At 42.7% G+C, this 18,522-nt stretch overlaps 1 protein-coding gene across 1 annotated transcript in view; it reads left to right on the top strand.

The window, feature by feature from the left end:
• Window positions 1–18,522, top strand: part of LOC147688995 (ATP-dependent translocase ABCB1-like) — an 856,748-nt gene that overhangs the window by 132,766 nt on the left and 705,460 nt on the right. The window contains exons 4-6 of the mRNA XM_086941881.1: window positions 9,433–9,523; window positions 9,605–9,662; window positions 10,722–10,872. Of these exons, the coding sequence (XP_086798007.1) occupies window positions 9,433–9,523; window positions 9,605–9,662; window positions 10,722–10,872 (300 nt within the window). The remainder of the gene's footprint in view (window positions 1–9,432; window positions 9,524–9,604; window positions 9,663–10,721; window positions 10,873–18,522) is intronic.

Below are 18,522 nucleotides of genomic sequence, written 5' to 3'. Positions count from 1 at the left end.
AAGATCGACTTTCGAGTGGTACATTTCCAATTACCCCAATAGGCAACAATTAGGTTTAGCTTCATCTACTTAAGAACTCCCTGCTGTGGGGTGAGCTAGTCGGTACTGTTTGTTGAAGACAAGAACCTGCAATCAGGCGTTCAGCGTTGGTGAGCAAAGATCTGCAGGGACGTCGGAGCCTTTCACTTTGATGTTCCCTGGTCAAGGTGCCTGGTAGGACCTCTTTTTTTTTTGTTTCAGCCAGATTGGGCCTGATTTTGCACATTCCACGTGCACTGGTAACTGTGGGAGGCTTGTGCTGTTCTCACGCAGCCTCTAAGGCATCACTAACTTTGTGCATGCTAGGAACTTTGGAGCGCACTTGGTTGCCATCGATGCGTCAGGGTATTGTCCTGCTCCCAAACTGGCTTTGCTTTTTGGAAGCTTGCAACAGGCGGCGCAGCCTATTTTCGATAACTTGCCCCCAATTCCTCTACTGCTGGGTCAGTCTGGAGGCAATAGCCATATTAAAGAAACAATTTTCAGACCCTCCAAATATAATGTTGGAAAGGCATCATTTTTATAAGCGCAAACAAGGGGAAGAAGAAAAAGTAGAGGAGTACATTTCAGTGCTAAGGGTTCTGCCAACTTCCTGTGGATTCAGACCACTGTTAATTGATTACATCAGGGATACATTTGTGTTTAATTGTGCCTCACATGAAATCAAAAAGTATTCAAAGCTGTAAAAATCTTTCTCTAACTCAGGTAATAGACCTAACTCTAAGCATAGAAAGGTCAGTTATTTCATCAAAATCTATGCAAGCAGGTTCATCATTTAAAGTTGACCTGGTTTCTGCACAAGAGGAGTATAGTGAAGACGTGTTGTATGCTATTGGGTCAACGGATAAGGACAAAATTCAGAAATTCGTACAGAAAAAAGTCAAAATTTCTGTTATAGGTGCAGGTCTAAATTTCATATCAGTAACTTCCCAGGCTATCTGGCTGTTGGTAAGAGATGTTCCACTTATAAGAAGATGGGACATTTTCAGAAAGTCTGTAGAAGTTAAAGGAAACCAGTGCAGGTGGGCAGTGTGGCTGTAGAAAGGGATCTATGTTCAGAATCTCTTAACCATGTTTTATTAACTCTGATTTATAAGGAAGAAAACGTGGAAATTAAAGGTACTTTGTGTGATGCTCCAATTGATGGAATGGGGAACAAATTAATGGTGGATTCTAGATCACCCAAAACCATTCTGTGAGATTTTACCTTTTTTGAAAAATGGGGTTAAAATGTAACTTTATAAGATAAATGTGAATCCCAAGGCTTTCGGGAAAACTAATATTCACATATTAGGATTTTTCACGGGCAAAGTGAAAGTTATGGACCGGGAAATTTGCCCAAAAATGTTTGTGGCCATCAAATGAAAAAACATTGTGGGATGGAAGACCTTGCAGTAAGCTGGCAGTACTTAGTGTTGGGGGATGACAACCCTGTTAGGGTGAAGGAAGTTTTGGTGTGTAAAGTGATGGAGTCGGGAATTGATACTATGAGATTGACTGAATTTCAATCAGTGTTTATTGATCAGGTGGTTGGTGTTAAAGGTGTGGAACACAAAGTTAGGCTATTGCCTGGAACTCAGCCTGTAGTACATTAAGTTCAGCCAGTGCCATTAAGCATGAGGGAGGAATGAAGGGCTATGCTGAATAGATTATGCACTCAAGGTATTATTAGGCCTGGCCGGTAAATTCCGCATTCTGCGGAGAACGCAAAATTGCCCAAAATTCTGCATTCCGCGAGTTGGCAAAATTTGTGCTTGTTCGCGTTCTCCAAATGCCTGTTTGCAAGATATTTCCCCCCGAGCACGCAAACAGCGATTGCGAACAGTAAAAAAGCATTGTGAACAAGCAATTACGCGTGTTTGCGGAATTTCTGCTTGTTCGCTGAGATTTTTTTACAGTTTCACGGAGATTTGCGTAACACGATTACGCAAATTCCGCCCACCCCTAGGTATTAACCCCTTCGCTCCGGCGGCTATTCCGCCGCAGCGCTAAAGGGGCGGGGCGGCCGCGCGGCGGCCGCATGCTGGTGACGGAGCCGCTCCGTCACCAGCCGCTGTTGAGCTATGCTGGTGACGGAGCGGTTCCGTCATGACCCGCCCCACTCATTAGAACGCCCGCGCAGGCGCGAAATCAGCGCCGCGCAGGCGCGGCGGCCAGGCCATGATGGAACCGCTCCGTCATCAGCACAGCGCACCCGCAGCTGATGACGGAGCGGTTCCGTCATCAGCATGCAAAGGGTTAAACAACCCACTGAGTTTTCTCAATGGGTCTCCCCCATTGTGGTAGCTTGAAAGAAGACCAGCAAGATAAGATCGCATGTAGATCTCTTAGGTCTGAACAAAAACATTATGGTGGACTGCCATCCGCTTCCTAAGACACATTAACTTTTGTAAAATTTGGGAGGCACCAAGAGGTTTTCCCTAATTGACCTGAAGTCGGCCATTCACCAAGTGCTGTCGGCTAGGGAGTCTCAGGATTTGACTACGTTTGTAACACCTTTTGGAGCATACAAGTTCCTGAGATTCGCCTTTGGTCTGACCTCAGCAGCCAGCGTATTTCAGAGGGTGATGGATACCATGTTCCAAAACATGAAATTGGTGCAGGCTTATTAGGATGATATCTAGATTTTTTCAAAAAGCTCGGAGGAACATTTTAAACTACTGAAGAAGGTGTTGTCTATTTTGGGGTATCGTGGTCTGCCTGTAAGAAGGGATAAATGCAAGTTTGGTGTGAGAGAGTTGAAATACCTAGGCCACAGTGTCTGGAGAAGGCATCAAACCTAAGTTCTCAGTGATCAGAGCACTTAAAGAGGCAAGGATTTACAATGATAAGGACACACTCCGCTCTTTCTTAGGACTGGCAGAGTATTATGCCAGATTTATGGAGAACTATGCTCATATAGTGGAGCCTCTACACACATTGACCAAAAAGGGCCAGAAGTTTGTGTGGTCGGATGGTTTTAGCTCAAGCTATTCATGCTATTTGGGATGATTGTACTTCAGTCATAACTGTGGACGCTAGGATGAGAGGCTTGGGGGCAGTGCTCAGTCAGAAGGTAAATGGCAGGGAGCGAACAGTGGCATTTGTCTCTAGATCAATTGAGCAGTACGAGAGACATTACAGTACTATTGAGTGTGAGGATTTGGCTTTTGTCTGGGCAGCACAAAAATGTAAAATGTATATTTGGGCATACATTTTTAATGTATACAGTTCACAGCCTCTTACTTTCATTTTTAGCAAGATTAAAGCTAACAACATGTTTGCCAGGTTGACCAGACTGGTATCAATGCAACAGGAGTATATTTCTGAAATGAAGCACATCCCAGGACGTAAAAATTACCAGGCTGATTGTTTATCTAGAATGTTGATGGAGAAGGATGATGAGGCGGATTTGGTGGAGGGAGAGGTGGAGTGCTTCGCTATGGTGGAAACTATTGATTAATGGGGTTTGGTCATGTCAGAGAATGATTGGAATGATGGAAAGAATGCTGTGGGGGATGGAGTATTCTTCGCATAAAGGGCCAGCGCTGAGGAGTTTGATGGGTAATTTAAAAAAATGTGCTTAAGTGTCGGATGAGCTCTCTGTGAAAGATGACATTGTGATGAGGAGTAACAAGTTGATTTCTCAAGCAGGCTTACAATATTCCATAATTAGGGTAGCCGACAAAGGTCACTTGGGAGTTACTAAAATTAGCATGAAGATAAAACAGCACTATTGGTGACCCACCTTGGATGCTCAAGTCAGGAGATTAGTGGAAGGTTGTGAGGAATGTTTGTTATCAGACAAGCACTAGAAGCTGGCTCACATTCCCTTGCATCCAACAAAATTTCCGGGAACTGCTTGGGAAAAAGTTGGTTTGGATTTCTCGGGCTGTATAATGTGTTGCCGTATGACATGAGGTATCCGATTTTGGCTCTAGACCATCATTCAAAGTGAATGTATTATAAATGTATGGAATCTGCGGATAAGGATAATACAATTGGATTTTAAAAAAAGTGTTTTTGTTGGAAGGGGCTCCAAGAGCAATGGTTACAGATAACGGGACGCATTTTGTGTCTAAAAATATTTGCTATTCCCCCAGTGGGCTTGGTGCATCAGATCAAAAACTGCATCAATATAGAATAATCATGCTCCTTTGCTACTAGATTTCCACTCTGTTGCAGTATTAATTTGTATTTTATAGGGTATTAACTGAATTCCACGATGTGAAATGTTTACTATTTGCATTTAATATCGTGTTAATAACTTTTTAACCATTTATCCCATTAATTTATGAATCAATTTTATTACATACCTGATTTTATTGGTCTGATGTTTAAAATGGCTACCCACCATTTGATTAATCCTGTGTTGTATGGTTTGTCTTGTGGTTTGTGACATTTTGTGTGGTGGTATTTATCATATATTATATCATGTTACCACTGTACATAGTGTATGTTATGTGGTTCCACGGATCACCAACGACGAGACAGCTTTTTGGATGAAACAATTACAGGCTGTTTTTTTATTTGTACACACTGATACAGTTTGACTTGTTAGATCTATTCAGTTGTTAAATTATTAATACTTTGTTGTACCTGCTTGACACTACGGTCGAAATACAGCTTTTTGAAGTTAAGCAATTCCTGTTCTATAACAGCACTATTTCTGAATCAATTAAATGGAAACCTTTTATGTGATGAATATGCATTCCTCATTGCTGGATCAGACTGAATTGACATAGAGAAAAAACACTGTCCTGCTATACTGAACTTTATTTTCGGTGAGAGTTGGAGTGAGCGCTCAGCTGGGACATATAATTTCGAATTTAGGTAACAATTTTTCTTTAAAGCATCCAACACAAAACACATCCCTGATGAGGTTGAATTAAGGTTTAAAAACGGGCAATACAGACATTACCAAAAAAAATAGTTCATATATCTTTACTTAAGATAGTCAATAACTTTATATGAAAGCATGAATCCATAATATACTTTACTACACAGCTATCCACACACTATTCATATTATCAGTTTGTTTACTTACATGATTATAAGGCTTAGAACAAACAAAATGTGGCAGAGGGTTTTGTTCCTAATAATTGAGTATCTCCCCTTCAGGTATGGCCTTAACATAGTCCACATGTTTTTGCATTAAACATTGTAAGAATTGCAGGAGTTTCTTGCCCTTGAGAGGCACACTTTATGTGCAAGGCTTTGGTGGATGTTGGACTTAGCCCTCTCTGCAGGGTCACCCCCAATCATTTTACCTTCACACCTCCTATGTTTGCTCAATTAATTTTTTGTTGGCTTCAGAACTATATGCACTTCACCACTGCTAAATAGTGTTTAAGTGCTTGTACTCACTTCCTAAAACATGGTAGCATTGGCTTACACTTGACTGGTGTATTTAATTTACTCATAAGTCCAGCTAAAATGGTTCACCTCATACACAGGGCATGTAAATTAAATGCTATTAATCGGCCCGCAGCACATATTGTTCCACTCAATAAAGTAGCCCTTAAAATATGCCCCAGACATTGTAGCCTGATTGCATTTTAAACTAATAATCCAACTTCACCATATACCCCCCTTGCCAAGCCTTAAACTCCCTTTTATTGCATATACATCACCACTTAGGGGTCGATTAGGATGGTGGATGGACTTTGTCCGTCCGCCATCCTGTTTGGGGCAGGGACCAACCGCCACAAGGGCAGAGGTTCCGTGCCCCGAATTAGGATGCATCCGCCACATTGGCGAGTGCATCCCGCATTTTTAACATTGCGGCGGACGGTGCTTGAAGCACCACCCGCCGCAATGCAAAAAAGGCATGTTGTGCGTTTGCAAGCACAACATGACAGGCTCCGCGCAGTGCCTGCGATGTTGTACTTTGAAACGCAGGGGGGTACCATAGGTACCCCCCATGTGCACCCCTCACCCCCACTTCAACCTAGGGACCCGCAACGGGCCCCCAAAGCAAAGACCGTATGCCGCCACGGAAAGGCATACCCCAAAGCCCATCCTAATATGGCTGGCAGTGTCTGATAGACACTGCCACCATATTAGAGCTTTTCCGCCACTGTCACAAGCTGACCGCGGCGGAAAGGCGGCGGACGGTGTTTCTGTACGCCGCGGTCCCCCCCGCCATTGTAATATGGCAGGGGGAAATTGGTTGTGGACGGGCACGGATGGCGGATGGATCGCCACCGCCTGCATGGCGGTGGCGATCTGTCCGCCATCCGAATCGACCCCTTAGACAGGCCCAAGTCAGCCCATAGGTCACAGTGCATTTTAATTGAAATGTCAGACATGTATTTTTAAGTTTTACATGTCCTGGTAGTGAAAAACTCCTGCATTAGTTTTCACTAATGTGAGGCCTACCTCTCCCATAGGAACATTACATTTAATACGTTTTAACGTTATATTGGGAACAGGTAAACCTTTCATGTTGGGTGTATGCAAAATTATAATTTAAAACCTTTTTAAATGAAAAAGTCAGATTTTAAGTTATAATTTTGAAAATGCAACTTTTAGAAAGTTGCTGGGTCACATGACGGGTTGTAGGTGGCAGTTGGACTTGTCTATTCCTTCAAGACACTCACATAATAGATGGATAAGAAATGCCTGGATGAGCCATCAGTTGGAAGGAAGGGGGTTGGAACTGTGCGTACTGACTAGGCTGTGCCCTGCATCAAAGAAAAGGAATTGTTTCCACTGCATATTCATGCAAACAGCCAGGGAAAGGGAGACAGGAAACTTCAACTACCTCAAAGGGAATTATCTAGAAACTTAAACTACTTTAGAGAAGGAACTAGATAAATAAATAGGACCCTCAGACTCACTCTTCTGTTTACTTTCAAGACCATCGGAAGGACTCTGCGGATGGCCTACTGCTATGGCCTGCTTTGTACTTCAGAGAACTGCTTTGCTGCATCTGACACAACTGCTTTGCTACCTAAAGCCTGCCTTGAACCTTTAGGGGACTGTCCTGCTGTTTCAGCCCTTTTCTACTGCTGAACCCAGGTCTATCAGGTTGACCCCATGGTGTAGTTGTCTGGCCTCTTAATCAGAGTCCCAGGGACTGAAAAGGCTCCAACCATTTTGAACCCGCATCTAAACCCAATCTGAGAGTCCTAACCTTCCAAGTGGTGCCCCTTTAGTCCTAGACTCTTGGTGGCAGTGATAAACATTCCCAGATAGCCAAAATCCACAATGTGGGACCTTTTGGCTAAAATCAGTTCTGAGAATCAAGAGGATACCATAAACAACCTGCTTGTCTATCCACCCAATGTGCATCTCCAGTTAGTCTGAATGTAGAAATCTTCACTATGACTTCATCCTGCAGCTCCCTGACAATGGTGCCTCCTCATCTGACACAGTCGGCATAGTTGCCACACCGAACATTACCTTCTCAAAACAGTCTGAAGGTAAGTGACGGATGAGTCCAATCCACTTTTTGTATCTGACCCGTACTCGAACACAGTCTGCCACATATTTTTACTTTGATCCGGTATTCCACAACTAGATATCTGCAGTTGCTACCGTGGTCTTTTAGGCACTTGTTCTTCCATAATACTTTGAAAATTGATAACTCCAATTCTACTGATTAGATTCTTGTCATTTTGGTGTAAAAAAACTTTATTACAGCTTACTCTATTTTACCAAATTGGATTGGGATTTTTCTTGAGTTGTGTTTTCACTTTATTACTGTTTTCTTTTTGCATGAATATTTTACATGTTGCTTTTAGGTTAAGCCTGACTGCTTTGTGTCTAAACACTAAATGGTTAAATAAAGGTTATTTATTTTACTTTTGTGGTTCACCCAGATGAGGATTGTCGCTGTTGCTTGAGCATAGGTAACGCCTCACTCAACCACCAACTCAATTTATCACAGTGGATAGTCGCATATTTAGGGGCATATTTATCAATCAGTTGCATCACTCTTGTGCCACACAAGGGTGGTGCAACAACCAAGACAGAATATCAAGCAATGTAAGGCTACCTTGTCTGGCCTTGTGTGGCTTAATAAATCAAATTACTCCGCCCCAGGGAGGAATTCCATGGGTGGAGCATAGGTGTTCCCATGCAGCCACCCTTTTATTTTGGAGCAATCCCATACTTACCATTGCTGACAGACCTGGGAATGTGTCAATTGCTACGCTTCCCCAGGTGAGACTTACAGGCGAGAAATACCTTTATACCTCCTTATTAGTTTACTCTTTTCTTGCATAGAGGAAAATGCCCCAAAGGATTGTTTGTGAAGGAAGCTGCCCCTTCCTGCAGAAAAACAATCCTGTCTGCATTGCAGGCCTTCTTGCACCATGGTGCAAGGGAGCTTGAGTTGGTACAAGGCAGCACATTGTATACCAGTGCAAGGAAAGGACTGGAATGTGCTGTATAATGTTAAATACAGCGCAGTCCTGCTGTTTCCCTTTTATGCAGCATGGTGCAGCAAGTAGGCTTGCTATGTTGCGTGAAATGATGGTAAAAATGCCCAATAGGTTGCTGATTTAATTGTGGATGAGTGAGGAGTGCACATATATCAATGATGATGAAAAGGAATAGCACAAGTTGCCTGTTGACAAAATCTACAGTTTTTTCAATCAATTAATTGTTGTACTTATTACTAACGGTCTCTGAATGGTTTAGCTCAATCATTAGATTTTATCTGAGCATTGTTATTAGATGATCGGGTAATTATGATGTGTTGGTTAGTGAAATGGGAGTTTTTGCAAGGCTTCTGAAGATTTGCATATTTTATATGGCATTAGCCTCAAGCGGAGGTTTGAATTTTCATGGAAAATATACTCTGTCAATGGATTGATATCCTCTCCAAATGCTCTCAGTAAACCATTTTTCATGACACAGTTCAATCTTTGCAAATTCTCAGGCAATTTTTAAAATATTTAGGCTATAATTAAGAGTAATGCAATCATGATTAACTCAATTAAAATCCTAACGAAATTTGAATTTGTATCCATGCTTTATTATAACACCATTAGGATAAACAGAGATAAGACGTATTGCTAAATGATCAAAGTGTATCAAGAATGTTTTGCTAATAAGTATGGTATGAATTAAAAGCAAAGTTTGTTCTGAATATATTGATAAATCACGTATGTTAACATCCTCAAGCTGCTATATGGATGGAAATATAAGTTGTTCAAAAAAGCAAATCAATCAATAAATTAATCAAACTGATTTGTAGAGCTTGGCTGATCACCCGTGAAGATATCCAGTTATCCATTTAAATCTAACAAAACAGTGGCAAACTGTTCAAAGCGTTATTTCCATTCTTTGGGTCTCAGAATATTTTACAAACTTTGTTTAGACTTGTATAATAAAATGTGCTTATTTCAAATGTGTGTGAAGATTTAACAAAACAACATGATCTTATATATTTTGTTTCCACAGACACATATCCAAGAAAATGTTATGAGAACCCAGACTTCAACAATGATGAAAATTGTATGGACAATTTAAAAGAGACGAGAATCAAGAACAGGTTTAAGTATTTTAATTCTGCATGCTGATCAGAATGTGGAATCAAAAGCAAGGGTTTCACTTCATGTATTTTTTATTCTAGCGATGAAAATGGCAATACCATAGAGTCAAAGAAAAATATGGTTGGATTTCTGGAGCTAGTAAGTTCAATGGCTGAGAAGTTGTCAAATAATAATGTACTTATGTGAGGTAATTAATGAAATACATATATTTAAGTAATACAAAAAGAATTTCAGACTAATCACTTTGATATATCCTCAAAATATGTAGCAATGACAGAAACTCCATTTCACAGGACTGTTTAGTATAATCACTTAATTAATACATCTTTATCTATGTCTACAATCATATATGCAAAAATTATATATCGCACTCCACACAGCACTACAACAAAGAACCACACAAAAACAGATGTTAAAAATGGGAAGAAAAAGAAAAACAAGTTGTCTTATATCTCAAATCTACATGTATGTGTAAGGTTCTTTTAGAGGTGGGAGCCAGGGTGTGCAGGTCCTACTGTGGCATAGGAAACACCTCCAGCACAACAATAGAAGGTGGTCCTGTCACATTAAAATTTCCCTGCCATTGCTTTATCCTCTGAGGTTGTTCTTGATTTTATGGTGAGCTATTCCTTTTGAAAAAACACTTCCATTATTGCAGTTCCACCATTCTTGTCCTGCAGGGTGTAAAATCCATCACCAGTGTTGTGACTAGAAATGCACTTCAGCATGGTTCTCTATTTCCACTACTCACTTTATATGTGTCTCTGACATGATGAGAGTTTACTCACCGTAAGAAGTGAAAAAGTATCATTGCTTACTTGTAAGTTTTAAGAGAATAGGAACTACCACAATGCACAGCAATCCACCAACCCTAAACAGGATGGATGGATCGACACCAAATTCAGAGTTCCCATTATTGTTGATATAAAAATGAAGCCTGGGGTGGCTCTGCCATAGAGAAGGCAGCCTTTTACCATACTCAATGTTGGACAGGGGAATGCAGAGGTGGTGGGATGTTTGCTGTTTTAGTTTAGTCCATTGCTGCCCACTCCAAAACCAATGTCGAAGATTGAAGTGTCTGTGAAGAAACGTCAACATTAGAATAAAAGCAGAAATGTGCAAGTATATGTATGATATTGTATCATTTATTACCATGTAAACTGGCATCAATAACTAAACTTTGTATTTATTTTTTAGTTTAGGTTTGCCGATGCCTTTGATATTGTCCTAATGATTGTGGGCTTAATTTGTGCACTCATCAATGGCCTTGGCCTGCCCGTTAGATTTGTCATCTTTGGCCAGATGATGGACATTTTTATCAAGAACAGTATTACAAATTCATCTGAAGGTAAATATCTATCTAAGGACACGGAACTATTCATTAAACATATTTACTGCTATTGAGTTATTTCAATGAAATCTACAAGCTGACAAAGTGGTCAAATGCAGCCCATCAAAGTAGTAAACAGTCAGTCTTTGTAATGTACTTTGAATTATTTTAAGGTTTAAAGTTAATTTCTAAATGAATTGCAAAACACAATTCGATTATGTAAAACTACTAAGACGCACCCACAAATCTATAGGAAAAAGTATGTTATGCATGCTTTGCAGATAATAAGATCATGAAGTAAAGCAAAAAAGTGCCTCTTTTTGTGTTGTCACCTTAAAATGTTTTTTCTCTGAACTAGGACTATATTACCCAGACGTCAATGCATTTACATTGTATTTAGTATCCCAAAAATATATTAAATATTTATTCTTCTATCTCATGCTAGAGACCTGATGGAAAAATGACTAAATACATATTGTTGATAATTATTACAAGCATGACATGAAAGTGAAGTTTAATATTTAAGAAATTTGAAAAGTGACTTTTAAAAAGTTACATTTTCCCTGCCTGAATATCCTTGAAGCTAATGTGCATAAGCCCTAAACTGTCACTTAGCTGATGAATAGCCTTGATGGGGTTTATTTGTTTCCCAGGCAGGAAGAGCAGTTGGGCTGTGCCCCGAAACTTAATGTACTTAAAGGGGCCTCCCTTGTTACAATCAGATATCAGATGACAGGTAAACAAGCCCTGCCTTTGTCTTGTTATTCAAACAGACACCACACCACCCAGTGGGGAGGGTAGAGATGCTCCCAGAACCTATTTGGAGTGACCACAAAGGAAGGCTGCCCACTACCTTGATATCATTTCTGGGTGGGTACACAGACTCTATACAATAAGGGTTTCACCATCATGTATTTCGAGAGTAAGGGAAACTGTGGGATTGCTTGCAGTTGTGCACACAAGAACTGTTTTAAAAGTGGAGAGGGTTACCCTAGGATGTTTTACTCTGTTCGGATGGGCAGAAGTCACCCACCCACAAGCTAGCGACAGGCATAAATGTGGCACACCAAGATGCCTTCTTCAGAACAATCTGGACTTGTGGAGGAACTGAAAAAAGACTGTACCTGCTTTTGAGACCTGTGAGGAGACATGAAGTACTGGACCTGCTCCCAATTGTACCTAGAACAAAGAAATAGACTTCAATTGTCAGTTGTCTGGCCTCCAGTCTGGCTAAAGGGACATACCAATCTGCAGGAGTCCTTTTTCCCTGAAGTAGCCCTATGACAACTGAGTCTGACAAGGATCCTGCTAGTGGCAGGACATCAAGATCGCTGAAGGACTGAGACAAACCTGCTAAGCTGATGCATCCAAACCATTACCTCCCAGTGTTGAAGAAGCAGGGGGCATATTACCTACAAACAGCGATATTTATCGCTAAGTAGGGTTAGCAGCAAAATTATTATCGCCGTGCTTCACCGATTTTTATCGCTGAAATAACTTGCTATTAGCAATGTTTATCTCAAAAGCAATAAAAACAGGAAAAATGCGTGAATATCACTGACAATACAGCGATATTCACGCATTAGTGTGAAACAGCTCTTAGCCATGTTATCCACCTTACATTGGATAACATGGCTAAGAACTGGTATTAGCCGGCGTTAGCTTTTGGAGATATTCACGCTTAGCGCGAATATTTCCATCGCTTGGCCTTTGTAGGTAATAGGCGATAGCGATGTTAGCGACTGTTTTCAGTCGCTAACATTTTGGCACGCCCACTTTGCATGTCATTAGCGATAGTTATCGCTGACATGCAAAGCGGGCCCCAAAATGCTCGCTATCGCCTACAAGCTGTCGCTAACTGGTGTTACCGACAGCTTGGTAATTGGGCGATTACATTTTTGCCGCTTTACCGGGAAAAAGTCCTGCTAAAGCGGCGAAAAGGCCCTTGATAATATGCCCCCAGGTTTCCCCCACTATGAGTTTCTCAGCAGCAGCTGATCAGTTTCAGCGGTACCTCAGTATGAAGGTATCCAGCCTCATAGAGACTTCAACAGAAACATCCTGCATCTTTGCCCCACCCTGCATCTTTGCCCCACTGGCGGTTTCAGAGCTCAAAAAGGAGACTATGGACTCAGAACAGCAAGCAAAGTTGCTTCACTGCATGAAGAGAGCAGAATTGTGCCATATCTAGTAAGATGTAACGCTGTTCTGCTCTGTTTAAGCCCTGGTGTACTTTATTCTGCCACTTGCAGCATTAAGTGCAAAAGGTTCTGTGTTGTGCCAATTGTACTCTTTGTACAGGAAGAGGTCCCTTCCTGTACAAAAGCTATGCTTTCATGTAAGCATGGGCGAATTTTGCGAATCTGGCGTTCGCGAATTTGCGTATTTGCGAACTCGCAATCCGCAAAATCCACGAGTTCTCGCGAATTTGCGGATTTTTAATTTTTCGCAAGGGTTTCTGCCAGTTCGCGAGGGTTTTGTACCAGTTCGCAATTGCGATCTTACTTGTCGGCTCGCAACGGTCGCGACTATGTTGTTTCTACGTCTGGTTCATCATCACAGGTTCCCAGCACCCTCTGTTTCACCACTGCCACCCTCTGTTTCACCCATGCCACCCTCTGGTACATCAATGCCACCCTCTGGTTCATCATCACTGTAGATTATGGGGGGGGGGAAGCAAGCACACCTGCCCTGCTTCAACTGACATGAATTAATTTGGGGTTGATTTATTAATGTGTCACTGTTTTAAAATTCCAGTCTGGCACCTGCTTCCTTATCTGTAATTTGCTTTCTGTTGCAGTGCAATTTCTTTTTCCAGGATCTTTGTGGCCTACTTGTAGCTATTCTATGAGCCTGCTGTGAGGGTCAGAGCAGGGTCATACAATTGTTGCAACTAGCAACTGAACTCTGGAGGGGCCCCAGTCAGGAAGCACTACAGGGAATGGTTACTAATGATGAGTTTGAAGTTGAACTTTTGCACCTGCTGAGTGCTTTCAGTTTTGCAAAACTCGTTTTTCTGCAGAACAGCAACTGTAATGCCCCCAACAAACATAGGCAACTGAACTCTGGAGGGGCCCCTCAGGAAGTACTACAGGGAATGGTTACTAATGATGAGTGAACTTTTGCACCTGCTGAGTGCTTTTAGTTTTGAAAAACTCGTTTTTCTGCAGAACAGCAACTGTAATGCCCCAAACAAACTTACTTGTGAAAGTTGATTTCTAATCCAAAAGTGATCCAAAGAAAGTCAAAAGGCCTCAAATCCAAAAAAGTGCAGGCAAATGTCAACCTGAGGAGTTATTCTGATAAAAATCATCATTTTCAGGTCTATGCTGCTTGCTAGTGGATTTCTTGTGCAGAATTGCAAAATTTTGTAATTTCGCGAGTGCGAGATTGTTGCTGCCTGCCGCACCTACATGTTCGCAATTGCGAACTCTCGCGATGCGTCGCCAAACTCCCGCGGGATCCCGCAGCAAGATCAACTCGGCAAACGCTGAATGACGGTAAGTGAACGCCACATGCCGCAAAATTGTATCACCAAGCAAAAAAAATCCGCTGCGTGCGAATTTGCGGAATTTCGGTAAATTCGCGAGCGTTTGCGGATTGCGAATTTACCGAAAATCTGCAAAATCTGTGAGCGGAACGGATTTTCCGCCCATGCCAAGTTTTTGCCTCTTTGGATGAATGCTGCAGAATACAGGACAAATGAAAAAAGAGAAAAAGTAGGAGAAATCAAAATATTTCTCCTTGTTATGCATGCCTTTAAGGTGGTGCAGGATTTTGTCACAAATATCTGTCCATATTTCTTTGTGGATTTCGATATGCATTAAAACCCATGACTGATTACATGGGAATGCCCATGTACTAATCATGAAATGCCTCATCAACCTAAAGTAATGCAAGGCTGCACATTGTAAAGCTTTGGGTTACTTTTGGTTAGAATCCTATACAAATCGAGATTCATATGCATAGTTAAAGACCTCTTCTGTAGATAAATAGGGTGCATCTGATACCTCTGGCTTGGTATTCAATTGTGTTACATCACCTAGTTGACGACTGATTTGAAGAGCAGCGCTGACATCAAGCATCCTTTCACCACTAAAGTATTTACTTTTAAGCTATACTCTTTATCTCCCACCTTGCCAGCAACATTTTCATAGAAGCTCTTGATGGGGAGAACCATTTGTTGTGATATGTCATATGCTCTCAGTGTTTGCCAGAGGATGTTACAATGAATAGTCTCAAATTCTTCTCAAAAGCAAATAAACTGATGTACAGTTATATGATGTTGTGTAGATGTTAACCTCCTAGTCCTCGGGATCAGCCGGCTGATGTAACAAGGCCACCTCCTGATCTATCCGAACCCAGAAAGCTATTATAGCCTGGGCCCAGGAAGGATCAAGCGAGGGCAGAAGAACAAAATAATAAACAGGAAGGAAAGGATGGGAACAGCAGGGAGGGAGAACTGTAATGACAAGAAAAGAGGAAATGGTGATCGTCTCAATTCTTGATATATATACTACACAACAATGCTCATATAATCACATAACCCTATACCTGTAAATTAACTAAAAGAAGGCCCTGTAGATACTTCTCTTTCCCCTCTATATGGTCCGAGAATTGTGTTTGCATCATATATAACACCACCTGTAATACACAAACATATGAGGGCTTAGATTGGAGGGTCTGACTCCCTGACAAGTATGTAGGAGGATTACTATGTACCTACCAAACTACTGTGATGGAGTCAATAAGGGTCTGTGTACTAGTTGAAGTAGCCAACTTCCAAATAATAGAAAAAACGCGAAGATGTATAGAACGGGTTACGTCACCCAAAGTAATATAAAGGCTACAGTACCTGATTAGTAGGCTCAAGTCTGTATATTCATGAACGCAGTGCTCCCTGCATGAGCCGGTGCAAGAAGGCTCTGCCAACAGGGACACCGGATGTGACAGCTTAAGGAACGTAGCGCACCCTGCACGAGCCGGTGCAAGAAGGCAACAGGGGTGCACTTAGAAAGAATACAAACGAGGCGTTCCCCGCATGAGCCGGTGCAAGAAGGCTCTGCCAACGGGGACGCCAAGGAAACAAATAAATGACGACAATTTAGCGCACCCTGCATGAGCCGAGGAAAGGAGGCTCTGCCAACAGGGGCGCGGTCAGATACGATCATAGGAGAAACCTTGTTGAATCACAAGGCGAGACGGAACTGTACACAGTACACACGAGTGAGGCGCCGCCTCAATCGCACAAGCCTTACGAGGAAACTCCGCCTCTGACACAAACCTCGAGGCTGAAAGAAAACCACTGGCAGGACGAAATCCGCAACGTAATCAGGAACTCCCAGACACGAAACACACCTCTCCCGGTCCGGAACCAAAATATCCGACGTCCCACGTTGTCGACTTCCTCCTTTTATCCTCCGCCCACGACGCCAAGGATTCTGGGATTTGTAGTTTTTTGCGTGATAGTTCTGAAACGGGCGCTCTTTCAGGATGCGTTTAAGCGTTTGACAGTACATCCCCCCTCACCGAGAGCGCCCCAAAGGGCCAGGACGCATAGGGTAACGTCGATGAAACTCCGACACCAGTCGCGGAGCATGCACCCCGGACGCCGGCTCCCAAGAATTCTCCTCAGGGCCATACCCCTTCCAAGACACCAAGTAACAGAGGCCCCTACCCCTTCGTTTGGAATCCAGGATACCATCCACCTCGTATTCTGGACCTTCCGGAGCAGCAACCGGAGGAGGCGGCTGATGCCTTTGAGACGAAGAGGGTTTCAACAGTGACACATGGAACACCGGATGTATCCGCAAATGCCTTGGCAAACCGAGTCTCATGGCCACAGGATTGACACGCCGCACAATGGGAAAGGGGCCAATGTATTTAGGATTGAAAACACTGTACTTTCGAAATCTGATGTTCCGTGTGGACAACCATACCAGATCCCCCACTTGGTACAGCGGGCCTTTTCTTCTGTGTTTATCCGCAGCTCCCTTGTAAGCCACCTTAGAAGTTTGGAGACTAGCTTGAGCTCTTATCAACGTGTCTTTGATGTGAGATACCCTCTCAGCTGCCTCAGGCACTGTCTGTTCCCCATGAGGATGAAGAAAAGGAATGAAGCGTGGATGACGCCCATATGTGCAATAAAAAGGGGAGACCCTAGTGGCACTATGAGTGGAGTTATTATAGGCCACTTCTGCGAGCCACAAATATTGCACCCAATTGTCTTTACCATGATCCACATAGCATCTTAGGAACTGCTTCAGCGTTTGATTGAGACGCTCAGTCTGCCCGTCAGTTTGGGGATGAAAGCTGGTGGATAGGGCTGTCTCAATGTGTAAACATGAACACCATGCCTTCCAGAAACGTGCTGTGAATTGAGAACCCCTGTCCGAGACTATAACAGATGGTAGCCCATGCAACCGGACAACATTTTCCATCAATAAGCATGCCAATTTACCAGCAGAAGGTACTTGCGGACAAGCTATGAAGTGGCCCATCTTGGTCAAATAGTCTATTACCACCAACACTGCAGTGCACCCTTGATCCTTTGGAAGACCCACCACGAAGTCCAACAAAATGCGTTCCCAAGGAACAGAAGGAGTGGGCAACGGTTGTAGAAGCCCAGCCGGGCGTCTATGATCCGTCTTCGATGTTTCACACACCTCACATTGTGAAACCCATCCTTTAATGTCAGTTCTCAAGGAGGGCCACCAACACTTCCTTAGGAGCTGATCGATGGTCTTGTCCACCCCCATGTGACCCGCACTAGGCGACTCATGGCACCATCTGTACACTTGTTTACGGAGAGGCAGCGTGGGTACCAATAACCGCCCATTCTTTACTGGATATCCATCCTTTATCAGCCATTCAGGATGCCTGCGTATCCACTCCTTCCAGTATGCAGTCTTAATACCCATACGGATTCCCTGTAGGAATGCGTCTGGTTGGATAACACATATCCTGTTTGCTGGGTCAATGATGGCCTTTTCTTCTAACCTTTCTGATGTTTTCTGCGATGATTGTCTTGTTAATGCATCAGCCTTCCTATTCTCCACCCCAGGACGGAATGTGATAGCAAAATGAAAACCTGAAAAGAACAACATCCACCGGAGTTGTCTCGGTGTGAGGAGCCTAGCTGATGTCATATACTGCAAATTTCTGTGATCAGTATAGACAGTCACCATGTGTTTTGCTCCCATCAAAAAGTGCCTCCATTCGGTAAATGCCGTTTTTATCGCCAACAATTCCTTTTCGGCGATGCAATAATTGGATTCGGCCCCATTCAATTTCTTAGACATATATGCAACAGGATGCATCTGCCCTGTTGAGTCATGTCTTTGCGAGAGAATGGCCCCTATGGCAACATCGGAGGCATCTGCCTCTACGATGTAGGGTTTCTCCGGGTCTGGATGCGCCAATACAGGTGCCGACACAAACGCTGCCTTTAACGTTTGGAAAGCCTCATCAGCTGCCTGCGTCCAGTTGAAGGTCTGATTCTTCCTTAACAGATGCGTAATGGGAGCCACCACCCTTGAAAACTGTTTGATGAAGCGTCTATAAAAGTTGGCGAAGCCAAGAAAACACTGAATGTCCCTGATGTTTTGAGGCACAGGCCACTCCTTGACAGCTCTGATTTTTCGCTCTGCCATCTCTTGTCCATGGGGA

This window comes from Lissotriton vulgaris, chromosome 10, assembly GCF_964263255.1.
Source record: "Lissotriton vulgaris chromosome 10, aLisVul1.2, whole genome shotgun sequence".
NCBI classification, from domain to species: Eukaryota; Metazoa; Chordata; class Amphibia; order Caudata; family Salamandridae; genus Lissotriton; species Lissotriton vulgaris.
This window is presented reverse-complemented; position numbering and strand designations above follow the sequence as displayed.